Source organism: Sander lucioperca, chromosome 7 (assembly GCF_008315115.2).
Source record: "Sander lucioperca isolate FBNREF2018 chromosome 7, SLUC_FBN_1.2, whole genome shotgun sequence".
NCBI classification, from domain to species: Eukaryota; Metazoa; Chordata; class Actinopteri; order Perciformes; family Percidae; genus Sander; species Sander lucioperca.
The window spans coordinates 33,735,732-33,760,383 of NC_050179.1; the positions used below are offsets into that span (position 1 = coordinate 33,735,732).

Genomic DNA, 24,652 nt, shown 5'->3' on the forward strand with positions numbered 1-24,652 from the left:
GTATTCGTGATATGATCACCCCCCTTATTCCACACACAAGGAAGCAACTCAGTCATTTGTTGTTTGATTTACTGCTGTGACTGATGGTTAAATGGATGTAAAGGAGACTGAAAACTACAGAGCACCTGTCTGCAAGGTTGACTACCTGTTGAGTATTGTATGGTTATTTATTTATGCTTAGCTCTCCAGAAAGCAAGTACTGTTTTTGAGATCGGGTGCATAGCAGAGGAACTAAATTTAGACATTGGTTGCTGCTGTAAAAGTTCCTGAGTCGCTAGTTAGAAAAGTCAGACTTTGTAACATTTCAATACTGCTCAAGTCTGAACTGCATGTGTTACATTATAGAAAGGCTACAGCAGTAAACATTTAAAAAAACAAACAATTTATTTTGCCTCAAATAACTTTATTAATAAATTATCATTTGCAATTAAATTGAATGTGACAGGACGTATAGTATTTTTGGTTTATTTTGTCTTTCTTCACATCTGATGAATGTTGTCAGTTTGACATCTTGCTGTTTGATTTTGTTTTTTGCATTGTTTCATTATGATTGGCAGCTTGACAGTTCCCTTTGACTGGCTGTCTGGTTTGCTCTAATCATAACTCTTGAGGAGGCATCACACTGGCTCAATACCCAGTTTATTTGTTTTGCATAACAGTCAGATACTGATAACATTCAGTAATATTGTTTGGATGAACTTTTAGTCCTTCTGGTCTGATCCTTCATCAATTAAATGTCCTGTTTCTTATACTTCACTGCAGACAGGAACTGCTGATAGCTAATTCCGTATCATTTTAGGGGGATAGTTCTGATGTTTTTTTAAGTGTGGTTGTATGAGTTACTTGAGCAATATTACACGAGAGGGTTTGATTTAACGTCATTATTGGCACGACAGTGATGCGGCTAGGACCACGGCGCGTGCGCCGAGGTTCGTAAGCATCACTGAAGTATTGTATTGCGATTATACAAACGGTTACCAACAAAATAAGTTATAATCAAACTGTAGTCATATTGTGGGGCAATTCTTTCTCAAAAAAAAAAGCAACAGAGACGATTTCTAGCCTCTCTGTTTAGTCAGCCAGTCAACTTAAGCTAACGTCAGCTTTGTAGAGATCGTGGCATTTCCCAAACTGAATAATTGCCGCAAATTTAAAAACCAAACTGCTTTGCTAGCTCTATCCTGTTATAACTAAGATATCTGCTGAAAAAAAATATTTTTTCCATAGATAGATTTAGATACTAAACGTCCACAAACTTCAAACAGAGACGATTTCCTGTCCCTGTAAAACGTTACTCAGCCAGTCAACTTAAGCTAACCTTGTAGAGATCGTGGGACTTCCCAAACTGAATAACTATCACACATGTACAAACTGCTTTGCTAGCTCAATCTTGTTGTAACTAAGATATCTGCTGAAAAAAATATTTTTTTCCATCGGCAGATTTCGCTCCTGTACGTCCGCGAAAATCACATTTAGCAGCTATTTTCTAGCTAGCGCTGTCACTGGCAGAGCTGACCCAAAACATTTCCAGTGAAAGTTAACTTCAGAGCGTTGTAACAAATAAGTCATTTAATCCGATGAATCACTTTATCTACTAGTTGGAGAGCTTTTGTGTGTTCCACTGCGGTTCCTGAATTACTTACATGAATACAAATGTTTTGAAACAGTTTTTAATTCAACTCCGTAATGTTGACAGAGAAATAGCGGAGTGATATTTTAAGTGGTGCGCCAGGTGTGCTCAAATGGCTTTGGGTGTGCGGTCACGCTGGATTTGAGCACGTTCTAAATGTCTAGTCGACCAATCAGATTGTCTGGTCGGATCTACTTGTTGTATAATTCTCCACAGTCCATGTTAGCTACAGTAGATGGTAGGGATGGGAATCACCAGAGGCCTCACGATACGATATCATTACGACACTTATGTCACGATACGATAGTATTGCGATTTTAAACATATTGCAATATTCTGCAATATATTGCAATTTATTACCTTTTTTCCAACTTAAAATTTTTCACATTTTCAATTTATGTCCCCAAAAGGAAAATTGTCAACATCTGTTTTATCTAAAAAGATCATATTCTCTGTTTGTTCATCTCACTTACCTTTTAATGCTGCAAAATGTGATTGTCAAGCAGACAAACTGACCAACACATATATAATAATAGATCCATACTTGGCGTCGGAAAATATCACGATACTATATAAAGTTAGAGGTTAGTTTGTTAGCGATTAGGTTGTTAGTTAGTTTTGTTAGTTTGTAACCCTTTAAAACACAGAAGAAACACATACAAACTAACTGAGGCAGAGGTAGAGCAGCAACTCCCGTGTTCTGCGAGGTAAAATAGCTGTTTTTGTCAAAGGAGTCTGGTGGCTTTGAAGAGAGCAGAGATAACTGTTTCACTTCCCCATCGTAAAGGGCTGTCTGACAGCAAGGTAAAGAGGTGAAAATATTCTAAATATAGCGTACACTTAAACGTGATATAGATTTTTTTTTTTTAACCGGCTAAACTACATTTAGCTGCTGCCCCCGTCCACAGCAGTACAGTGCTTAGCCTTTACCGACCGCCATCTACTGAAGGTAATACGCTGACTATGGATAAGTACTTCATACAACCCCACTTACCTTTTAATGGAACCATTTTGCCAAAATGTAAAGAAATATAGGGCTTAAAAAAAACGTGGCACAAGCTGTAGCCTTTAGCTAACTCAGTGAACGGTATACTTCCTGTATACATCCCCTTAAGCCCCCAACTACAATTTAAAACAGATACAAGTGAATAACTCAAAACATGAACAAATAGCAGCCAGACAATATTAATTATCATTTCAGTTAAGTGTCTTTTTAAGGTGTTGTTTGGTACTTTACATGCAACATTTCTGGTATGGCTGTTTGTGTTTCAACAACATTAAACACTGATGTAATTGCAAGATTTGCTGTATTTTGTGTTGAGTGAAGATGCAAAAATGTTTTTGCAAATTAACATACGAATACTCAGCCAAACATTTATTGACAAAAGTATTGTTTTACAATCAGTACCAAATAAGGCAATATATCGATATTCTATTGATACCGTGATATGAGACCAAATATCGTCTTAGATTTTGCATATCATAATATCGTAATGTGACATAAGTGTTGTCTTTTCCTGGTTTTAAAGGCTGCATTACAGTAAAGTGATGTACTTTTCTGAACTTACCAGTTGTAACTGTTCTATTATTTGCCTTTTCCCCATTTAGACATTATGCCCACATTACTGATGATGATTTATCAAAAATCAAAGTGTGAAGACATTTTGTTAAAGCACCAATTGACAACCCTAGAATGTCGCCGCAATATCGATATCGAGGTATTTGGTCAAGAATATCGTGATATCTGGTTTGATCTGTCACGATAGATCTGATCGCCCAGCCCTAGTAACTAATCATTCAGGCATCATATTGGCAAAACGGGAATAAAATGTTTTAGTTTGGTCTTCCAGTTTGAACCTCATTAACCAAAGAGACTGATAGGATGAAAATCCGAATCGATGGAGAGCTCTCATTATTGCAGAAAAATGAGCAGCAGTTAATCATCTCGGCTCGCTGAGAGCCAACACGGCCCGAACGTTTAGAGATGTTGACTCGCTGACCTCAAAGTGGTTGTACTACGCTGGGAGGTTTTCATAGAACGGCAGTTTGAGTGCAGAGCGGCGTCCCCGAGGGGGGAATGACACCTCCACCTGGATGTTTTCTGTGGCTGACGGAGCACAGATGCGCCTCCTCCGCCTCTAAACCCCCCCTGAGATAAGTCCATTTCCTGGACAAAGCCGGGGAGATGTGGAGGCACGGACAGACATTCAAGTGAATCCTGACAGGTGGCTTTTCACAGTGAATTTCCACCTTCTTTTCAGGTTGTCACCCCTCGTTTCATGCGCATAATACATTAGTAAGAGGGAAGCCATTATTTGTGCAGTCACCTGAAAAAGAGAGAGAGGCTCTTACATTCTGCCAAAAGGGCTTCAGAACATGAAATGATTTAGTTGTACAGTAGTTGCAGAGTATTTCTATTCAGCAGAAGAAAGCACTTTATGCACTTGTGTGAAAAGATGGATGCGACTGAATTAAAACCACAAATCATTTTTTGGCACCAAAAATCACAACCTGTAGTTCACTGTCATAATATTTCTATAATCTTTGCATTAAGTCTGAAAAGTGTTGCAACATTACATCGATTCAAGGGGAATTGTGAAGGGTCCTCCCTGTTGTTATAAGCAGAGTTGCTCTAAACAAAATCATGATGTATAAGGCCGTTTTCATATGTGTATTTAATATCTTGCTTGCTTTAGTTCTGCATGTACATTAATCTACATAGTGTTGATTCTGCGTGCACCGGACCGTAGCTGTTCAGCATGAATACACAAACCATTGTAGCTAGGGCTGGGACGATATGCTTTTGTCCCGATTCCATTCTTTCACGATACATGGGGGCCCACTCGATTTGTATCGTGATTTTCCAGCCCAGTCTCACGGCAGTTCGTGAAATGGTCACGTTATTGAATCTATTGATTTGTGTACTGAACACGTTAATGTCGTTATTTTCATGTGGTGAGCACGACTTTTAAAGTAATGTATTTCAACGGGAAGCATATTTCGTGATCACAGAATGATTACGGTAGCGAGTAGTATTGATAAGGCGAAAATCTGCGCAGGGAGGATGGCCAGGGTGGAGGATGGGTCAAACAACACAGGACTTTCACCCCGGAGACTGGGGATCGCGTCCCGCGTGTTACAGTTCCTTTCCGCGTTATTCTCTTCCTAACCACAACCGTCCCGTTGTTGTGGCCGGCGTGTGGCGTTTCATGTCCCCGTTGTTGCGTGCCACAGAGACCGTGGATCGTGTCCCTGCGCCCGGGGATCGCGTCCCGCATGTGGCGGTCCGTCCCATTGTTGTCGCTGGCGTGTGGCGTTTCATTTCCCCGTTGTTGCGTCCCCCCAGAGCAGCCCAGTGTCATGGCAGTTTGTGAAATGGTCACGTTCGAAAATCGTGACCTGTACACGAAAAAAACGAGAAAATCGTGACCTGTATAAGAATCAATAAATCAAAATAACGTGACCATTTCACAAACTGGCGTGAGACCGGGTTGGAGTTTCATCGTAGCCTGCCGTGCACATCTCGAAATATGTAACTACATGTCGCGGCGTACGTTATAAGATATGCTATTCATTACTTAAATTCTCATTTTAACGTCCGCTTGCTGTCTCTCCGCACTCTTCTCTCGGCTCAGAGCTGGGTGATGAACTACGTTATTAAAACAGATCTACAAACAAAAATCTGAGGACAAATGTGTGTTTTTAGCATATCTCCTCGGGCGGCCACTGCAGTCGTTCTTGTTCCCAGTTTCACTCGGACAGCAGGAGTTTCATTATCTGTAATGCACTGTGTCCCACATTTTCTACCTGTTAGATGGAGGTTGAGACCTTTTTCAACGCGGTCACAACCTGCTGCTTCCCATAAATTGGCCCTTCTCCTCTCCTGTGGTTAAAGGCGGACCACAGCGGCTCCATTTAGACACAGAAAAGGCAAGGAAGCCCACACAAAAAAGCTGTCAGCAGGAGATAAGTCTCTGCTCACTTTGTATAGCCGAAATTGGCGCTTTGACTCCCTTCTTCTCAGAATGTATTTGTAGCTGGCAGTGTTGCAACAAGAATAATGGTTTAATTTCCCCCCGACGCTGCTGCCGTCCCCCTGACGCCTCATAAATATGCAGCTTATGAGATGCAGCTTCTGGTGCCTCTGTCGCTCATGAGAACTTAAAATTCTCCCACAACACAATATGTCAGCTATGGTTCACTGGGCAGAAACTACCAGGACCGATGACATTTTTGGGAATGATTTTTTTCTTTTCTTTCTTCTGGCATGACTGCTCTGCTCTGCTGAAAAATGCTGTTATTGTTTGATGACTTAAACCTAGTGGGTTGATGAAGAGATGGATGGTAGGTGATCAGGTAGATGGGTATTACCTGTCAACATTTCCAAAAGCCAAAGGTGACGTCTTGAAATCATCTTGAGTTTTCTCCAACCATGTAACATAAAAGCAGTAAAACTTTACGTGTGAGAAACTGGAAGCAGATCACGTCTTGCCACTTTTTCTTGATGTAGGACTTGATGAATTATCCATTATCAAAATGGTTTTATGAAAAGGATTGTTTCGATAATCATGTGTAAAGGCGTAACGGCATGAGAAATGTCCACACACGCATTCATTTGGAAGCAGGTTTCAGTCTTCTGTCTGTATGAGAATAATGAAATGAAAGGATGCTGATTAAGTGAAGTTGGTGTGTGTGTGTTTTTGAAGCGTTATCCAAGGCGCTGTAGAGGCACAGGACTTTTAAAATGAAACCGTCTGTGGTTCTTTTCTGGCTTGGTAGTTTTGTAAAGGCGCCGACACACCACCCCGATTATCGGCTGTTGGACAGTCTGGCGAAGTCGGTGACTCGAGTCTGTTCGGTGTGTTCCGTGCCGTTGTCAGTCCGAGGGGCCGTCGGCCTTCATTTGGGCCGATTTGACATGTTGAATAGGAAGGCGGGCAGTCGGACTCAGTGACCAATCTGACTTTCCGGCTAACCCGGAAATGATGAGCCTGACGAATGCCTCTCAAAATCTGACGAAAATCTTTTAAACTGACCTTTGTTGATCTGAAATGAAGACAGATTCAGCAACTGCATGGCCTATTTCTCACTTAAAATGTTTTCAGAAACACGTTTCGGTGAACTATTTCTGTAAAATACGAGATCGTAGATTCCGAACTAGCCGTCATTATGGTCAGGGAGAAGCCAGACCCACGTGACGTGTTTTTTTTGGGCGACGATACAGATTAGCTGCTGTTATGGAGACGTATTACGTCTTGCGCACGTGCAGGACATACTCTCAAGTCGCCGTCGGTTCGGTGTGTTCCGAGGCACTTTTTTGACCAACTCTGGGAGGCGGTCAGTCTGACTGCCTTTTCTGCCGTCGGTCGGCCGTCGGGCTGGTGTGTCAGAGCCTTAAAGTGCTGCAGCGTGAGTCGGTTAGCTGGACTCGTTTGTTTGTTGCTGGACTTTGGTGCTCCACTCGTATGACACAGCTTATCTCTGGGCGATGATGAGGTACAACTATCCACAAAATACTTCAGTTTCGTCTAGGGATCGACCAATGCTGGTTTTTCAAGGCCGATACCGATAATTAGTAGTTAATAAAATCGATTTTTTTGGAACCAATATGCATTTACGGTGAAAATGAAAATCTTTGCGTCAAAATTAAGATTTAACAAGCCATTCAGATTTGGCTCCCCCTCCGATGTCACATACCATGCCATGTCATTAGTGCCCTCGCATCTGAGCATCTCTATCAACAGGTTGACAACTACAAAGTTGTGGCATTAAAAAGCGGCTTAAAGCGACAGACATAAAGGTATAGGCAGGAACACAGTGAGAGAAAAAAAAATCTTTTTGAATATGAAAGCATGTAAACATGTTCTAGTAGAAACCCAAAATACAAGTGTGAACCTGAAAAAAAGAATGCTATGTCTGTACTTTTAAAATGAAAATGAACTACAATATACTGCTAGCTATCTTATGGTTGAGTTGCTCTTTTTTTGTTCTGTCAACACACCTTTATCAGCATACAATTATATATTTTTGCCATTTGTGAATCGATTCAGAATAATAGAGGATATTCCTGATCCAACAACAAAAAATGGCCCCGTACATTTTGTCTTTTTGTGGGAATTTGTCTCTTTGTGTAGTCGTGTTGTCTCTCTTTTTGGTTATTTGTTTTCTTCCTTCGGAATAGTTTTGGGTCTCTGTGGTCATTTGGCATCTCTTTGTAGTCGGTTTGTCTTTCTTTGTGGTAGATTTGCGTCTCTTTTTCACATCATTTTGGACCATTATTATCACCATATCTGTGTCTAAAACATTGGAAAAGCCAGAGCAGATAATAAATATATGAATAACATTAAAAAAGCTTAAAGACAAAACTTGCCAAAGAAGTCCAACTACAGTCATTAGATTTGAGATTTGGCTTAGGCGCTGCCCCTAAACTTTATAATGGCGGGGAAAAACCCTGTAAACAGTCCCTGCACCCGACTCTTCAACAATATTGTATATTTAACATCTTGAAACCAGTGGCTCTCTGAAAAGGAGTTTAAAAGTGACGTTACGACTTTCAAATGGTTCGGCAGTGGAGTAAAATAAAGGCAGGTATTTGTAGGTATTGGGCTAAATCTTAGGTCCTCTTAAGGACCTTCGTCAGTCTCAAAAGATGTCTGAATCTTTTTCTAGCCACAGTGAGACACATTTGTCTCCCTATGTTGTTATTGGAGGACTCAAATTTGTAATGAAAGACATTTGTTAGATAATGAGACTCTTCTCATGTAATGACGCTGTCAGACTTTAACAATGAGTCTAATCTTGTACTTTTGTTCTTTTTCTCATCCGTCCTGCCTTCCTATCATCTTCTGCTTCTTCCTCTCCATCTGTTTCTTATTGATTACACCCTCCTCTGCCAACATGTCTCTCATTTCTCATCCCAAACTCCCCCCTTTAAACTTCACTTCATTTTCCTTGTCGATCATCTCTTGTCCCTCTCAGGTGAACAAGCAGCAGCTGCAGGCGGTGAAGGAGCGTTTCCTGGCCTTCCTCAACGGGGAAACTCAGATTGTGGCGGATGAAGCTTTCTGCAACGCTGTAAGGAGCTACTATGAGGTAAGGCGATTTCATCCCCATTTTATTCTACTCGTCAACTATTTCCTCAGCTTTGGAGGATAACACAAGTTCACCTTCGGCGTTGCTTTCGTGCTCGTACCCCTCGGTTTCACTCAAAAACTTCATCTACTATTGACGTTTATTGGCGGTTGGCAAACAACTTTTGGTGCGCATTACCGCCACCTTCTGAAATGGAATGGCGTTTATTTCTGCTGTGTGATAGGCTGTTAGATCCATCCATATCGAGTAAAATATGTCCACAGTTAGTCATCGTTATCGACCTGAATTTTATCGCGATCCCATATCGAGATCGTTTTCTCGCCCAGCCCTAACCAGAGCTGAGTCAGACTGAAACAGATTACAAAAAATCAATCTCGCCAGCTGTTATTCTGTTTTAAAGGTTTTTTTTTTTTCTTTGCTTCGGAGCACTATGCCACCAATCTCTGTCGTCAAACTAAAGCTTTTCAATTTCCATCACCTTTAATCCCTGTGACCGCCCACTTCACCGCACAGTTTCTCTCTTGATATTACTGAGCATATTTCTCCATGTACACCCATCTACTCTCTTTGGAGCTCTTTGGATCATGTCTCCCTCTGCAGCATTGTCTCAGTGTTTGGATGGAAAGCTGTCCTCTGACTCCTCCAGAGACTCTGGCTGAATCTGAGTTCTCTTATTTTATATCTCCTCGCTTGAACCAGAAGTTGTTCTGGCCCTCCTTCGTGAAGGCCGTCTAGAACAGGGGTGGCCAACCAGTTCAGCATAAAGAGCCACAAAAACTCCCGCACCATAGCAAAAAGCCACACAACACATGCACGTCCACACTACAACAGCAACAGTGACTTCCAGATCTGATGACAGTCATAATACATAGCAGTTTTCATAGTTTTTTTTCTCACTTAGATTGACTCAGTGGGAATCTTTGTTATCCACAATCCTTTTCAGGTCTTGCTAGAACTCGGTTGTGCCACTCAGAGCGACTCGTTTGTCACTAGAGGGGCTTTCAAACAATCTGATTCAGCAGTGAAAGGGTTAATGAGGAAGGTGATCTGTGGCAGCTTTTTTTTCCTCGGGTTGCAGAATTTGTCCTCAAAACTCTGCTACATTATTTTTTATTTTAAAATAATTGGCAAATGTATTGGCAAGTGCATTCCATTTTTTTTTTTTGTACTTATCTGAAATGTTTCAAAAAGTAAAAAAATAAATAAATAAATCCACCAATAACACAGCCCCCAGCCACACAGTAAGAGCCTCAAAGGAGCAGGCAAAGAGCCGCATACAGCTCAAGAGCCACAGGTTCGCCACCCCTGGTCTAGAAGCTCTTATTCCTGCCCAGAGGAGCGAGGATGGAGGAGGGATCTCCAAGGAGCTATGAGCGAGGATACCAGTCCCTCCCGAAAAACGCAATTATGTGATCGCATAATTCAATGCATAATCGGCCAAAGTCCACGTATTTATGCAGGGGCCGCGTTTTTTCAAATACGCCGCACTTTCACCGCATAAATTGCCGATTTCCACGCAAAATATGCATGATTTCATAATCCCCGCATTTTTGTTGCAAAAAAGTCACACATATATCTTAGCAGAAAGTTGAAAAATATTGCGTTTACTTCACACAAGAGCAGCCATTTTCCCCTGTTGCCATGGGAACGTTATGAAGTGACGTAATTACGCGACGTGAGCATCATCGAAAAGCTGCAAACCCCGCGATGAAGCCATGATGAAACCACAGTTTTTGCAAGTTCCCGCAATTTTTGCAAGTTCCTGCAATTTTTTCGCATAAAATTGCATAAATATCCCACATATTCCATCGCATTTTTTAAGAAAATGTGCCGCATAATCAAGGATTTTTGCCCGCAAAAATCACAAAAAAACACTTTTTTCTAGAAGGACTGACTAAGACGCGAGGATGGGAAGCAAGTGAAGGAACCGTGGATGCAATTTAAGAACCTGAGACCCAGCCACTGTTACAAACCCTCCTACGTCTACTTGTGTTGGAGGACAGCTGTGAGCACAGATTGCAGTGAATTTCCTCACTCTTTTAATTCCATTTTTGCTCTCTGCGTCTTATCTGTTGCTCCTCTCCCTCCATCTCCCCCTCATCTTGGTCTTCCCCTCTCCTCTGCTGACGTGCCTTCTCATCTGGTAAGAGATGGAGATCTTATCCGCCACTTGCAGCTCGTCTCCTTAATTGCCGGCAACTGTGAGACGAGGGGATGTCGCTGAAACTCTGCTGCAGAGGAGCCGATAAGCCAAATGATCAAAGTGAGACGACTTGTCCTCCTCAGTGGCCACCATTGTCCCCATGAGATCGGACACAAAACACTCGTCATGTTTCAAATGTCCTCCCGAGGCATCGTAGATTTTCGTGGAGTCAGTAACGTGGCATCACCACCCAGCACACACATAACAACAGCAGGGATTTGCTCTGTTTTTCATTCATCATATAAACTCAATGCAGATGTTCCACATGAGGAAAGAGGGCTGTCACCGCAGAGAAACATAAGATGATCTATGATCTGCCCCTCGCTCTGCTCCAACTTTTTGCATCATCCTGGTGACAACATGTCAAAATAGCAAATATACACTGAGTAGGTTTGGTGCAGATACAAACATAAAAGTACAGCATGAATCTGGAAATAAGCTAAAAATGTGTCCATTGCAACCAATCATGACGTTGTCACAGAGATGTGGCTGACAGTGTTTTTAGAGGGCATAAATGGGGATTGAGTATCAAAGCCTAATATATCTTCTTCCTCTGTGCATTAGAGCTCCATTGCTGTTAAAAACACAGCGATGAGCCACACTGATGCACTACGTAATGTAAATAATCGCCATGAACATGTTTATTTTGACTCAACCTATAATCAACCTCAAACCTTAATCCGCCGCTGCAAAATAGTCACCACTTGTATGTGTTTGTATATTCTTTGCAGTGTTTATTTTTTGAATAGGTGTGCTTATATGCTATCCTATTTATTATTTCTGTATATTCTGCATGTGTGCTGTGTGCCTTTATATTTGCTGCTGTAGCACTGACATTTTCCCAATATGGGATCAATAAAGTCAATCTAATAAATGTGTAGGTTAGTGTTGCCTGATGCAAGTGTAATGTTAACTTGTTTCACGTGCAGTGATGCCTCTGTTGCCTGAAACGTCAGTTTCGGAGCACCGGAGTGCAGCACAGGCATTTAAGTGGCACCGAACTGAGGCACCGGAATCATCTTTGTCATTTTGTCCGTTAGATACACAACCAACATGCTAACCCACTGTCAGCAACGAATCATGGCGTTGTTACCGAGATTTAGTGTAGTTCACTTTGATTCAATCCTATACATTCACCGTCCTGCTGCCACAAATACTCACCACTAAATGTAAATTAATCCGCCGCGACAAATGCACTATTTCCTTCTGTTTGAGTAACATTTGATCAAAACTAGAGTGACCAGCAGATTTGGAAATTACTGAGCCTTTTTTTTAAATGAACCTACAATTATGTAATGTTACCTGTTGCCAAGTGTAACGTAAACTAGCGAAACCGTTTTATAACGTTGCAAGTAAAGGTTGCAGCGGTCTGAACTGGCCCTTCTCAGCTTGACTCAAGCCGGCTGATGTCGTTTAGAACGTAAGGGACGTCATCTCTTATAGAGTGTGGTCTAGACCTACTCTGACCTAATCTGTAAAGCGTTTTGAGATAACTCTTGTTATGATTTGGTACTATAAATTAAATTGAATTGAATCTGTTTCAACAGCCAATAGGGAAGTCGGTTCATTAGGTCAGCTATGAAAATATAGAAATGAAAAGATGCAACAATTGCCAGCTGGTGGGAATGGCAGAGTTTTAGACGGAGGCTCATTGAGTGCTTGCGAGCGCGGTATGCGGTGGAACGAGCTAGAAAGTGACTGAAGAGAGGGAGCGTCATTAGAACAGAGCAGTGAATCGGAGAAGTAAAATGTTTTCGACGATTCATCACTAGAAATGCAACTGTAGCAAGCATCTCACTATCACTAACGTTATCCACATTCATATTTAGACGCTATAAATGATATCCAGCTACAAAAAAAAGCCTGAAAGTCGGAAGTTGGAACGGAAGTACAAAGAGTTGTTGCTATGAAGGTAATACACCGTCTCGTCTCATTGCATATCTTTGGCCTGAACTGGGCTTTAGTGGCACAGAAATATGCATTTTCATTCAGTCTGGTAAATACAACTTGTATTTTCAGTATCCTAGTTTACAGCCTGTGGTGGCCTGTTGCTTTTTGGGAAAGTGTTTGTTCACCATGTTCAGTGTCCATGCAGTGTAATACAGAAAGAGTTTGAACTGTTCCTTATTTTGAAAATGAAAATACGTAGTTTACCAAAGTTGCCAGTGGGAAAAATGGTCCCTCAGTCCCCCAGCGGGAGGATGTTGTCTGTCTTTGACACATGCAGGTCTGTCATTTCAAATTGCATTTCCTCTCCACACCTACTGACCAGACTGACAGAAACTGCTGTCATTACTGGCTGTCCTGCAGTCCTCTTCCTGTCATCTGTCTCTGTCATCTGTCTCATACCGCCCATGTCCTCCTCCTGTCTTTCCATCAGACTCGTTAATTAACACATAAGATGTCGTGACTGCTCTGCTGCTATTCTGCTTTCGTTATTAGCATCTTGTCCATAATTTAGCTCTTGATGCATGATGATGAGACACAGTCTGTTGAAATCTGTGTCAGCAGTGTATCTCCAGTGAGTGTCTAATAAGTTTCTCTGCACCGTCAATAAGATTGTTATAAAAGGGTTTTTTTCTGGAAAGATTTCTAGAGAAAAGTGACTCATGACTTGTCTACTTTAATGAATGTGATAGATGAATTTAAATGAAAAAAGAGCAATTTGCATAGGATATAACCTCATTCAGTTTTTGTTAGTAAAATCACAGATCCAAAAGTGCTAAGACTTCCCAAAATGAATCTGATCTGTCGGGGTGAACTGGCGTTAGCTTTACAGACTGTCAGGGCAAACTGGCGTTAGCTTTACAGACAGTCTGTAAAGCTAACGCCAGTTTGCCCTGACAGTCGGGGCAAACTGGCGTTAGCATTACAGACTGTCGGGGCGAACTGGCGTTAGCTTTACAGACTGTCGGGGCGAACTGGCGTTAGCTTTACAGACTGTCGGGGCGAACTGGCGTTAGCTTTACAGACTGTCGGGGCAAACTGGCGTTAGCCTTACAAGCTGACGGGGCACAGTGACGCTAGCTTAACAGACTGACTTGAGCAAAATTACGTTAGCTTTAAAAAATGAAGGGACAAACTGATTATCTTAAAGGCTCTGACACACCAACCCGACGGCCGACCTTCGGCAGAAAAGGCAGGACTTACTGCGACTCCGACTTGAGCGTACATTCTGCGCGTGTGCGAGACGTAATACGTCTCCATAACAGCAGGCGGCGCTAATCTGTATTGTCGGCCAAAAAATTTAAACCGGCAGCTGATTGGACTAGCGCGTCACGTGGGTCTGGCTGCTCCCGGATTTTACAACTGAGCATAATGGCGGCTGGTACGGAATACGATATTACACTCATATTTTACAAAGATGTTTCTGAAAACATTTTAAGTGAGAAATAGGCCATGCAGAATCTGTCTTCATTTCAGATCGACAAAGGTCAATTTAAAAGATTTTCGTGAGATTTTGAGAGGCGTTAGTCATGCTCATCCCGCTCGTCATTTCCAGGTTAGCGCTTCACCAATCAGATTGGCTATTGAGTCTGACTGCCCGCCTTCCAATTTCAACATGTCAAATCGGCCCAAACGAAGGCCAACGGCTGCTCCGACTGACGACGGCACGGAACACACCGAACAGACTCGAGTCACCGACCTCACCAGACTGTCCGACAGCAAATAATCGGGGTGGTGTGTCAGCGCCTTAACCGACTAACTGGGCAAAGTGACGTTAGCTTTACAAACTGAAGGGACAAACTGACGTTAACTTTACAGACTGACGGGACAAACTTGACGATGGCTTCACAGACTGAAGGGACAAATCTGACGTCGGCTTTATATATTAGCATGACAAGTTTGTGTCAGCTGGGAGGTGATTTATTTTCTTCCAGATGATTTCAGCTCCTAAACGTTGCTGTGTTGATGATCTCTTGTTCACCTGAGTGACAGTCTGCTGATGAAATAACGATTTATTGGCCGTTCTCGCCAGAGGTTTTCGACCTGCTCTGAGCACTTTAGGAAGTCTTATCATATCTTGTGTGTGTGTGTGTGTGTGTGTGTGTGAGAGAGAGAGAGCTGTCAGTCTTCCTCTATAATACCATTCAAATTTCATTTGTCATTTGTTTAATATTCGAATATTTAATGCTCAAATGCAGCCTGTTATTAATATGTACTACACTACTCAGGCTATACTATAAGCATGTGGTTGTTGTTACACGTTCTGTCCACTGGAGGGACTTCTAACATTAGTCTGGCCTTGAAGGGGACCTGCGTCACGGCGCTTTGCATTTCTGACACGCCGCTCTCTGTTTACTGTCCATTTTCACCATGCACAGCGACAAACACAAATCGGAGAACTCTGTAATGAAACATGATCTAACAAGTATATTGTATTGTACTGTTGTAACGGCTACCGGTGCCTGGTTAGCACAATGACATCATGTTAGAAAGCACAGCCGAAACGATTTGTCATAAACTAAGTAACAATAGTGTTATAATAGCCAAGATGCCAATGGCATTGATAACTAAGCCAAACGGTGTTGTCACTACTATTTTAGTAATTTATAAGCAACCTGTTTCTTGCAGATTGTCACGTTACTGAGAATACAGCTGTTAGAAGGTAATATATGAAGTACTCTGACAGCTGTAGGGCAGCTAACGCTAACTTTATCTGTCTCCATGAAGCTCCCAGCTAAGCTCCTATAACTTGCGACGTTGTTAGGAAACCAGAACGAGCTAACTAATGATAATGTTAGCATTTTGGCTCGGTGGATGTCAATTTTAAAGTCATGTTGAAACTGTTTCCCATCCTTCTTCCGATTTCCAGCCGCAGCCTGTCACTCCCCCCTGTACTAACGTTACGTGCGCCGTGATGTTAAGACCTCACAATCCCTTGTGTTTCTCACTCCCGCTAACGCATTGTACATCGAATTATATTCGACTTTCGGAATTCGTTCCAACAGCCCTAGTGTGTGTGTGTCTGTGTGTGTCTGTGTCTCAGGGGATAAATAGAAAATGAAATCCTCATCCATCAGTCATCACGCCGAGAGGTGAAGTGGTTTTAATTGCTTCTGTCTTGCAGTGTGGAGTCGTAATGTGACGGATCACAGTCAGATGAGATTTATTTTGTTCACTGAAGGGAAAAACGTTCTCAGTTTCACAGTCTTTTCATGAAAATGTATTGCAGTCAGGGTGACGGCAACAAGCATCATGCATACTAATGATAACAAGGATTTCTTCCTGCTTTTATTTGTGATGGAAAGTTTGTTGGATTTAGGCTCACGGTTCTATTCAAAATCGATTTTTGATTCAAAAACCATTCTCTATTTAAAAAAACGATTCACAGTATGTAAATGTAGTTACTTTTCCCATGCGATTGCAGTAGACGTACAATAATAAAAAAAAATGAATAGATTTTTGGAATTCTATGAATCGATTTTGAATCGGTAGAGCTTGAATCGCGATTCGAATATTTATCGATTATTTTTTATTTTTTTTTGCACACCCCTAGTTCTTGTGGCAGCGATAGAGGCAGCAATGTTTCCTGTTTCCTGTACAGGACTCTCACACCGCCTCAAAACACACTGACAAGTTCTGATCGCTGGACTGACCCCCGCAGCGTGACGTCGTGTTGCGTTTCTCCAGAAGTTGAATCCGTCTCAACTTAGTACAGTATTGAGGGAAAACAAAACAAATATTAGAATTAGGAGTGCACCGATCGGGGATCGGAAAAATTTACAGATCCACGGGCCGATCTAGTTTTGTTCGTTTTTGTCCCTCTGTCGTATGTGTGTCGCATGCTGGAAGAGTTGAGTGTACAAATAAATAAGAATTCAATACATTACATCTGTTATTTTGTCTTAGTTAGGAAAGTAATGTTGAGTTAGGAAAGTCTGGTGCCTTTAGTCTCTAGGAAGGTATAAGGTGGAAGGTGTACAGTGTATTATTAATTCAACAACGGTATTGGATCGGTATCGGTATCGACAGATACACAAAGCCCAGGTATCGGTATCGGGACTGAAAAAGTCGGATCGGTGTATCCCTAATTAGAATCCCAAAATAGAAAATAAAATACCTACCCAATATATGAATATCCAAGTTGAATATTCGGGTCCAGCCCTACCCTTTTTCTCCAGTGTTATACATTGCTATTAGGGGAAAAAAACTAAACATATTGTAGCTATCACACCATCAGGGATACTGTGGCACTATGTGACAGAATTTAAGTGTTTTTCTGCATTTTATCTTTATAGAGGGACACAATATGTTGTGCTGGAGCTGCAGGTGTGTAACCTGTAATTTAGTGCTCTAAAGCAGCTGGAGTCCAGTGCTTCAGATGTGTGACATTTGTGGAGCCCAGCAGGTAAGGCTGCTGCTTAGACTGTGACTGCCTCCAGCTCAGAGATTTAGATTTTTCTTTATTTAACTAAGGATTTCACATATTCTCTCTGACCTTCTGGCGTCCTATCTGCTGACCGGCATCTCATTTCAAGCTTACACTAATCACACACTTAATCTGTGTGGAAAATGAGGCAGTGGAGGGCAGCAGGGTAATCAAAGACGGGAGGTCGCCGGTTCAAATCCTGGACCGAGGTGAACATCAAGTGGATCGATATGTGTTCTGTGAAAAATCAATATTTTCTGACTCACAAATCTTGTGTCAGTGCTTCTCAGCCTGAGACTGTGACCCTTTATGAGGTCACAAAACGAATAATCCAAGTATTATTAATGATTAAAGAAATGTGAAATGATGTTCACTTTATTGTTTTATATGTTAAACATTATAATTATAATAATACAAATATTTCAACTTGTGGAGTAATCAGTGTCTTAACATTTTGCATTTGTATTTTTTTTTCTTAAAGCTATAGTGCGTAGTTTCTGTCTCCCCCATGAGGAATTCTAAGTAATGGCAACAACACTGTCTGCGCGTCCACATGATACAAGCATAGATTGTTAGTCTATGATTACAAGCCTTCTGTGACCGCGCACGCCCTTGACATTTCTGTCTGCTCTGACGGAATATCATGTAAAGACATCGTACAACTAAATTGGCACTCCGAGAGCCCAGACTTCCGCCAAGCCGTGCCCTATCTCACAATGTAAATGCAGTTTTTTCCCTCCCTGATTATTCCGACGTCACATGATTGCAGCGCAATCACCCTGTCTCGCAATGTTGATGGAAGTGAAAAATAATTTGTGTATCTGCACCGTGATTCAGATCCACTCCAAACTGTAATGGGTTCTTCCGTGGCCCGTGCTACACCCTTTCACCAAGTTTGATGGAAATCAGGCCAGTAGATTTTCCGTTATCCTGCTGACAGACAGACATACCAACCAACCAACGGACAAACCAAACCGAAAACATAACCTCCTTGACAGAGGTAAATATCACACAAACTGCAACTGAAGGTCTGTTTAGCTGTACGTTTGTATTTACCTTCCAAACAAACACACCTGTCGCGTACGGAGAGGCTGTGAACACACCAGGAGCTCGGCCACTTTGCCTGCAGGCTGTGTAGTGCATGTGTTCCTCAGTGTGTGAGTGGGAGGCCTGTATCTGTCTGTGTCTGTTTGCTTTGATACAATTTTCACATAGAAGCCTGCTAATGCAGCATGAAAGTAGATTGACACTCAGCTGAGGAGTGTGTAAACGTTTGAAGTGTGCGTGCAGGCAGTTTGTCTTTCCCATTGATGAATATACAATTTTTCTACATGTTTAAACATTTCTTCACCCATGCAAGTTTTATTTTCTGAGGAGGCTTTTATGTTGTCGTAGCTAAGCTTTGTACTGAAGGATGTTCTCACAGCAGCAGTGATGCGTTAAAACTGCAATCTTTTTTTTTTTTTAATCCAATCTTTATAACCGTTCAAACCGTTATTGTTGTTGGTTATATTGTTTGTCTGGTTTCTTCTCTCAACCCGGCGGCTGCCAGAATGGGCAGCGGAGCAAAAGCTCGACCTGAGAGTCGGAGAGACACAGCTCTGGTGCATTTGCGTTGTAATCGATAACACCGGTGTTGTCAGGAGATTATTAACCAGTGGGGAAAAATGTCCTCACTGTGGCATCCAATTTCCAGTTTCCAGCTACCAACGACTGCAATGAAAAACCCTAGAACTTGACACGCTTATCCCACTCGCTGCTTTATAAAGTACTGCTGTCTCTTGTCCGATCACTGCTCGTGTTTACTCTCTTCCACCATTCATGCAGTATTGCACACCCTTACTTTATTGGCCCTTATGCTCCATTGCATAGTGGCACATTCTCACCTGCACTCCTGCCATGTTTGTTTAATGTTCTTTTGCACTATTCCATTTGCACAAACTGTATATAGACCCTGTACTACATTCAGTATTTTGACTTGGACTATTGTATTTGTATTGTGTTACTGCCATACCACTTAGATGTCACTTAACACAAACTCTATATCGAGTCTTTATTTAATCTGTATTTTTTTTGTAGACTATTTACTGTATTTTGTAAGTTTATATTTAGTTTATTTAATGTGTAACTCCATGTTGTCTCGCATGTTTATGCTTTATCTTTGGCCAGGTCGTCGTTGCAAATGAGAACTTCAATAGAGTCTCAATCTACTTACCTGGTGAAATAAAGGTTCAATAATTAAAAAATCCCTTTAATCAGAAACCTTGTTACTGTGCAGGGAACGCACAGATGGCAGGCTCAGACGGAAGGGTTGAACCCATCTGTCACCTCAAAATGACCAACGTGTTAATGTCTGATGGAGTTCAAACCTAAAAACTCCTCTTCAGCCTCCTCAGTTTTTTTCCGTTCAATCTTCCTGATCAGTGGGCGGTGGCGATGACTCAACACCGTTTCTGCTGTGAAGTCGAGCGACCTGTTAATCTGTCACATTCAAACACTGCTGACATTTCCAGCTGTCCTCTTAACACAGATCCTCATTATGTCCCTGCGAACACGTTACTGAAACATCCCCAGGTGCCAAATCCAAACTATGCTTGTTAAAAGAACGTGATGAGATGTTGGAAAGTTGCGTGTAAATCAGCAACGCATTTTCGCGAACGGGTCTGTATGATATCGTACGAAAATGTATGCACACCAAAACGTATGATATCCTACAAAATTGGGAGGCTGCCGGCTGGTCACGTGACGCCGGGTGGCTACGGTATAGATTTTCTTACTAAAATCAACTAATTAAAAAAACATTTGTTGGAAATTAGTTTTGTTTAGGAGTTGGTTATTGTTAAAAAAAAAGATCTTACAAAGTATCTTACGAAGGGTTTGTAGTAGTAAAAAGTTCAGTAAAAGTAGGTTGGAACCCAAAAGCACAACTCTAGCCCTGCCTGGTAAAATAAAAAGTCGATTTACGATTTGGTATGGAATGAGTGGAAGCTGGCCGGAATATGTGCTGCTGGGCTGATGATGAAGTGGGCACAGGTGTGCCGGTAGTCAGGAGAGGACAGGAGATGGGGAATGGCAGAAACACAGGCCAGGTGTTAACTGCAGGGCAGGTGTGAGTCTTAGGGTCTAAAATGACAGGAGTTGGTACATGGCAGGGAAAATGGGAGACTATGGGCCCTATTTTAAAGATCTAAGCGCACGGCATGAAGCGCCTGGCGCAGGTACGTTTAGGGCGTGTACGAATCCACTTTTGCTAGTTTAACGGCGGAAGAAAGGGTCTCAAAAGGGTTGTACATAGCGTCTTAATTAATCGTAGTGTGTTTTGGGCGTAACATCAGTGTCATCTCCCATTCCCTTTAAAAGCCAGGCACGTTTGTACCTTGGCGCATTGCTATTATGATGGCTCTTTTGCATGTGTGTGTGTGTGTGTGTGTGTGTGTGTGTGTGTGTAACAAACATAGTGTGCGTGCGCTGTGCATGAGCCTAGGCACATTTTACAAATGCGCTGTTGAAATAACAATGAAATGCTGCGCTATTGACTTTAGACCAGATTTTGGTTGGTAAATGCCACGATCACTTCCCGCTGCCTCAAGATGGCAATACACCAAGAACTCACCTGAACACACCTCCCTGTAAGACCAGCATGCCCTTGGGCGCACAGATGGGCGCAGGTGCATTTGCCATTTAAACGACGCGGGCGCTGGAAGGGAAACTGACAACTGCGTCGGTCTTAAACTAGCAAACACTAGCATCTGGCTTTGCACTGCGCCAGATGCAAGATAGGGCCCTATGAATTATCTGACATGTTGACAGTAATGGCGAGAAGGATTTTCATCCTCTGCAGATGAATATGCACATCCGAAATCAAAAGCTTTCACTTTGTTTTTCATTGAGCTTTGCGTTGTTTGTCCAGCAAAAACTCTAATGATAAAACTGAAATCTGGATCAGACGGAAGCTGCAAATCATTCCTGGCATTTCATTGAACTGTGCTCTTTTTTTTTTTTTGTCTGCTTTTTTATTGCCTCCTCTGCTGAATATAGGGTTAGGGGGTTAGGGTTAGGTTAGGGGTGTGTAATAGAAGAGGGAGTCTTCATGTACTGAAATGTCTATTGTTTCTTTGTTGGCCCTTGATGTCTGAAATGTCTAAGAATACCTTTTCATAGTAGGGGTTGACCGATTTTGTTTTTTCAGGGCCAATATCGATACCGATTATTAGTAGTTAATGAAACGGATAACTTAGATATTTGGAACCTGTTAGGTTCAGGGAAGTGACAGACCCCAAAATGCAAATACAACAGGGCAGTGGTGAGCTTAAGGATTTAATAAATAAAAAGGGATACAACAAAAAAGTCCTGAAGAAAGCAGGCGAAAATCGTACCAAAAACCGTTGAGGAACTAAAACACCGAGACAAAGGGGCCACACACACACACACACACACACACACACACACACACACACACACACACACACACACACACACACACACACACACACACACACACACACACACACACACGGATCTGACAACAGACACAAGGTAACGAGGGTGAAACAAGGGACAGGTGACAGGAGGGCTCAGGAACAGGTGGAACACATCAGGGCGGGGCAGACAATCACAAAGGCGGGAAAACACAAGGCAGGAAGTAAGACATGACATGACATGGGAGAAACAGACTACAAAATAAAACAGGAAACTGAAGCACAAACACACACAAGGATGAAAACAGGGTAAAACGCAACAGCGAACACAAGAGACGGTAAACAAGGAAACGGAATAAATTAACACAATAAAACAGGAAAAACTATAACAGAAAACCACAACCATGACAGAACCGATATGCATTACGGTAAATATTATACAGTAACGGATTAAACCAAAATATCTTTTTGTTAAAATTAACACTTTGGCATGTTACAAACTCCAACACAAAAATGTGTTTAAATGCTTTAAGCAAGTATGTAATAAAACTGAAACTGTGAACATAATACGCAGTCAAAAAACCCCAAAATAGATCCCTGAAGAACAGTTTGTTTGCAGGTGTTGCAGACTGCTTACAGAGCTGTAGCAGAGCCAGAGTAGCCACTCTTTAATTAATAACTTTATCCGTTATCGGTAAGATAAAACACTGATAGAGATAATCTGCTAATTGCCAAATATCGGCCCCCATAATCGGCCGATAATTGGTCGACCCGTTTCATAGACTCTCAGGGCCAGATGTACTTACATTTGCGAAAGTAGCGTTATCAGCGCCATGGCCAACCCGCAGAAAGCGCACGTTGTGATACTTCAGCTTACGTCGTATTTACCAAACCTGCAGTTCATCGGGTAATCGGCGCCTTTTTCTGCCCACTATACCGTAAATTGCGCGCATTTAAAAGCGCAATTGAATGGGCGATGGCAAAGAAATCCTGCTTGATGCGTGTTATTTCGGCATTAGTGGTGGGGAAATGTATGTATTGACTAGTGCGCTGTAGCAAAGCGTTAAGTACCGGTGCTATGATACGGCTGAGTGCAGACTGCCATATTCCCACTGCTGATGCTATGACTGAAATGATCCTGATGCCAATATTTGTAATGTAGTGAGGAGTTTAACAACTGCTGGAATGGAATGTGAACGCGGAGTCGGAGATTCGATTTGATTTCTTCCAGTAACTGTAATATTGCATGGCTTAATCTGTAACGCTTAATGATTTTGTGTTCACTCAACTGAAAAAGTGTGATCCTTGTGGCAAAAATCTTTTCAGCTCGTCTCCTTGACCTATCTTCATCTTGCTCTGATTACTGCTGCCATTTCACCAGGAGGCATATTCAAGGAAACCTGGTTGCGGCTGGTTTACACCTGCTTTAAGAGGCGGACAATTTTCACCGCAAAATAGAGGCGCGCTTTCACGGGCGGTTTTTGTACATACCGTGGAATATATAATTAGGCACACTTTACGCTTCCCCTCCCATCTCTTTATGGGAAACTCTCACTTTCCCCTTCACCCACCCATGAATGCACATGCATGACACGGAAAAGCGCAATTTGCCATTTTCAGTTCCCGCGACAGGCAGTCTGCGCTTTTACCTCAGTGCGGCCTGTTTGTACAGACCTCGCCATGCTTTTATGTGCACGTTGTGAAACAAATACGCCTGACGTGGGTGCAAAAGCGTTAGTACATCTGGCTCTCAGTCACTGTGCAGGTTTCTCTTTACTCACTGTTCTGGTTCATCAGAGCACCTGTTCAAAGCAGCATTTCACCACTGTGCTCTGATTTCCTGCTTCGGCTGTACGATCAGACACTAAGCAGGAGGATCAATCTGAACATTTCTCATCGGAACTGAACCAAATCCTCCAGGCGCTCCTGATGAATCTGAGCTGTCGCCTCGACACAGAGCAAACAGCTGTTTTACTCGTTGTCTGTGGTCTTTTACTTCCACTCACAGACTGATGACTTCCATAACTCCAGGACTTCACGGTTTATCTGTGACATTTGGAATTTGAAAGGAGGAAGGGGACTGGTGTTAAAAAAGATTCTGCAGCTTCGCTGGAGGCAGGAAGAGAAGCCCATGCTTGTTCCTTTTAATCTGCACATCATCAGATTTTTATTGAATATGAAGTAATTGGTTTTTTAGAATAAACGCTGTCAGATCAGTTCTAGCTGGTAGATGACAAGCTTCACAAAATGACACATGGCCTCAATAAAACCACCACTGTGGGAGGTTCGAGTCAAGGTTTCTCTCTGTCAAATCTAACAAACTGAGCTTCCACACTTAAATCAGAGGCTCACAAACATGCTAACAAAGACTGGATCAGTACCTGCTTCCTGTCTGCTAAATTTACCAAACTCTGAATAATCTGAGGTAGAAAACAAAACTCACATTTTAACAACTCTGTTTTTTTGTTTTTAGTAATGCATTTATTGTTTGGTTTTCTTCAGTGATCACATGTTTTCAGTCAGAAGTAATTTTCCTTGCGGTCACAGTCAAACTGATAATAAAGTTTGTGTAATTTTGTGATCAGTCATTCTGTCTATTTGATCTCTTTATTAGATTGTCAGGATTCAAAATTAGTCAGTGGTGACTTTTTTTCTTCTGGAGTCATATTGGTGTTTGCATTATCCTTAGTGAAGGTGTACAGTTGCCTTGACAAGATAGTTTGTTTAAATCATATTGTGATGTTATTTTATCATTTCATCTTTTTTATTATTATCCGTAGTTCAAATTAAGAATATAAAACAATTTATTATGTGTTTTTTTTAACACAACTGCATTTATACAGGGCTTTTCTAGTCAAACCACTCAACAGGAACCATTCACACACATATTCATGCCATCTGCTAAACATGAATGTATATATATACACTACCGGTCT

The 24,652-nt window shown here is 41.9% G+C and overlaps 1 protein-coding gene across 6 annotated transcripts in view; it reads left to right on the forward strand.

Annotated features, from left to right (window-relative positions):
- Positions 1-24,652, forward strand: part of cadps2 (Ca++-dependent secretion activator 2) — a 224,676-nt gene that overhangs the window by 39,182 nt on the left and 160,842 nt on the right. For all 6 annotated transcript variants that reach the window (XM_031279714.2, XM_031279716.2, XM_031279715.2 and 3 more), the window contains exon 2: positions 8,609-8,722. In XM_031279714.2, coding sequence (XP_031135574.2) covers positions 8,609-8,722 — 114 coding nt within the window. The remainder of the gene's footprint in view (positions 1-8,608; positions 8,723-24,652) is intronic.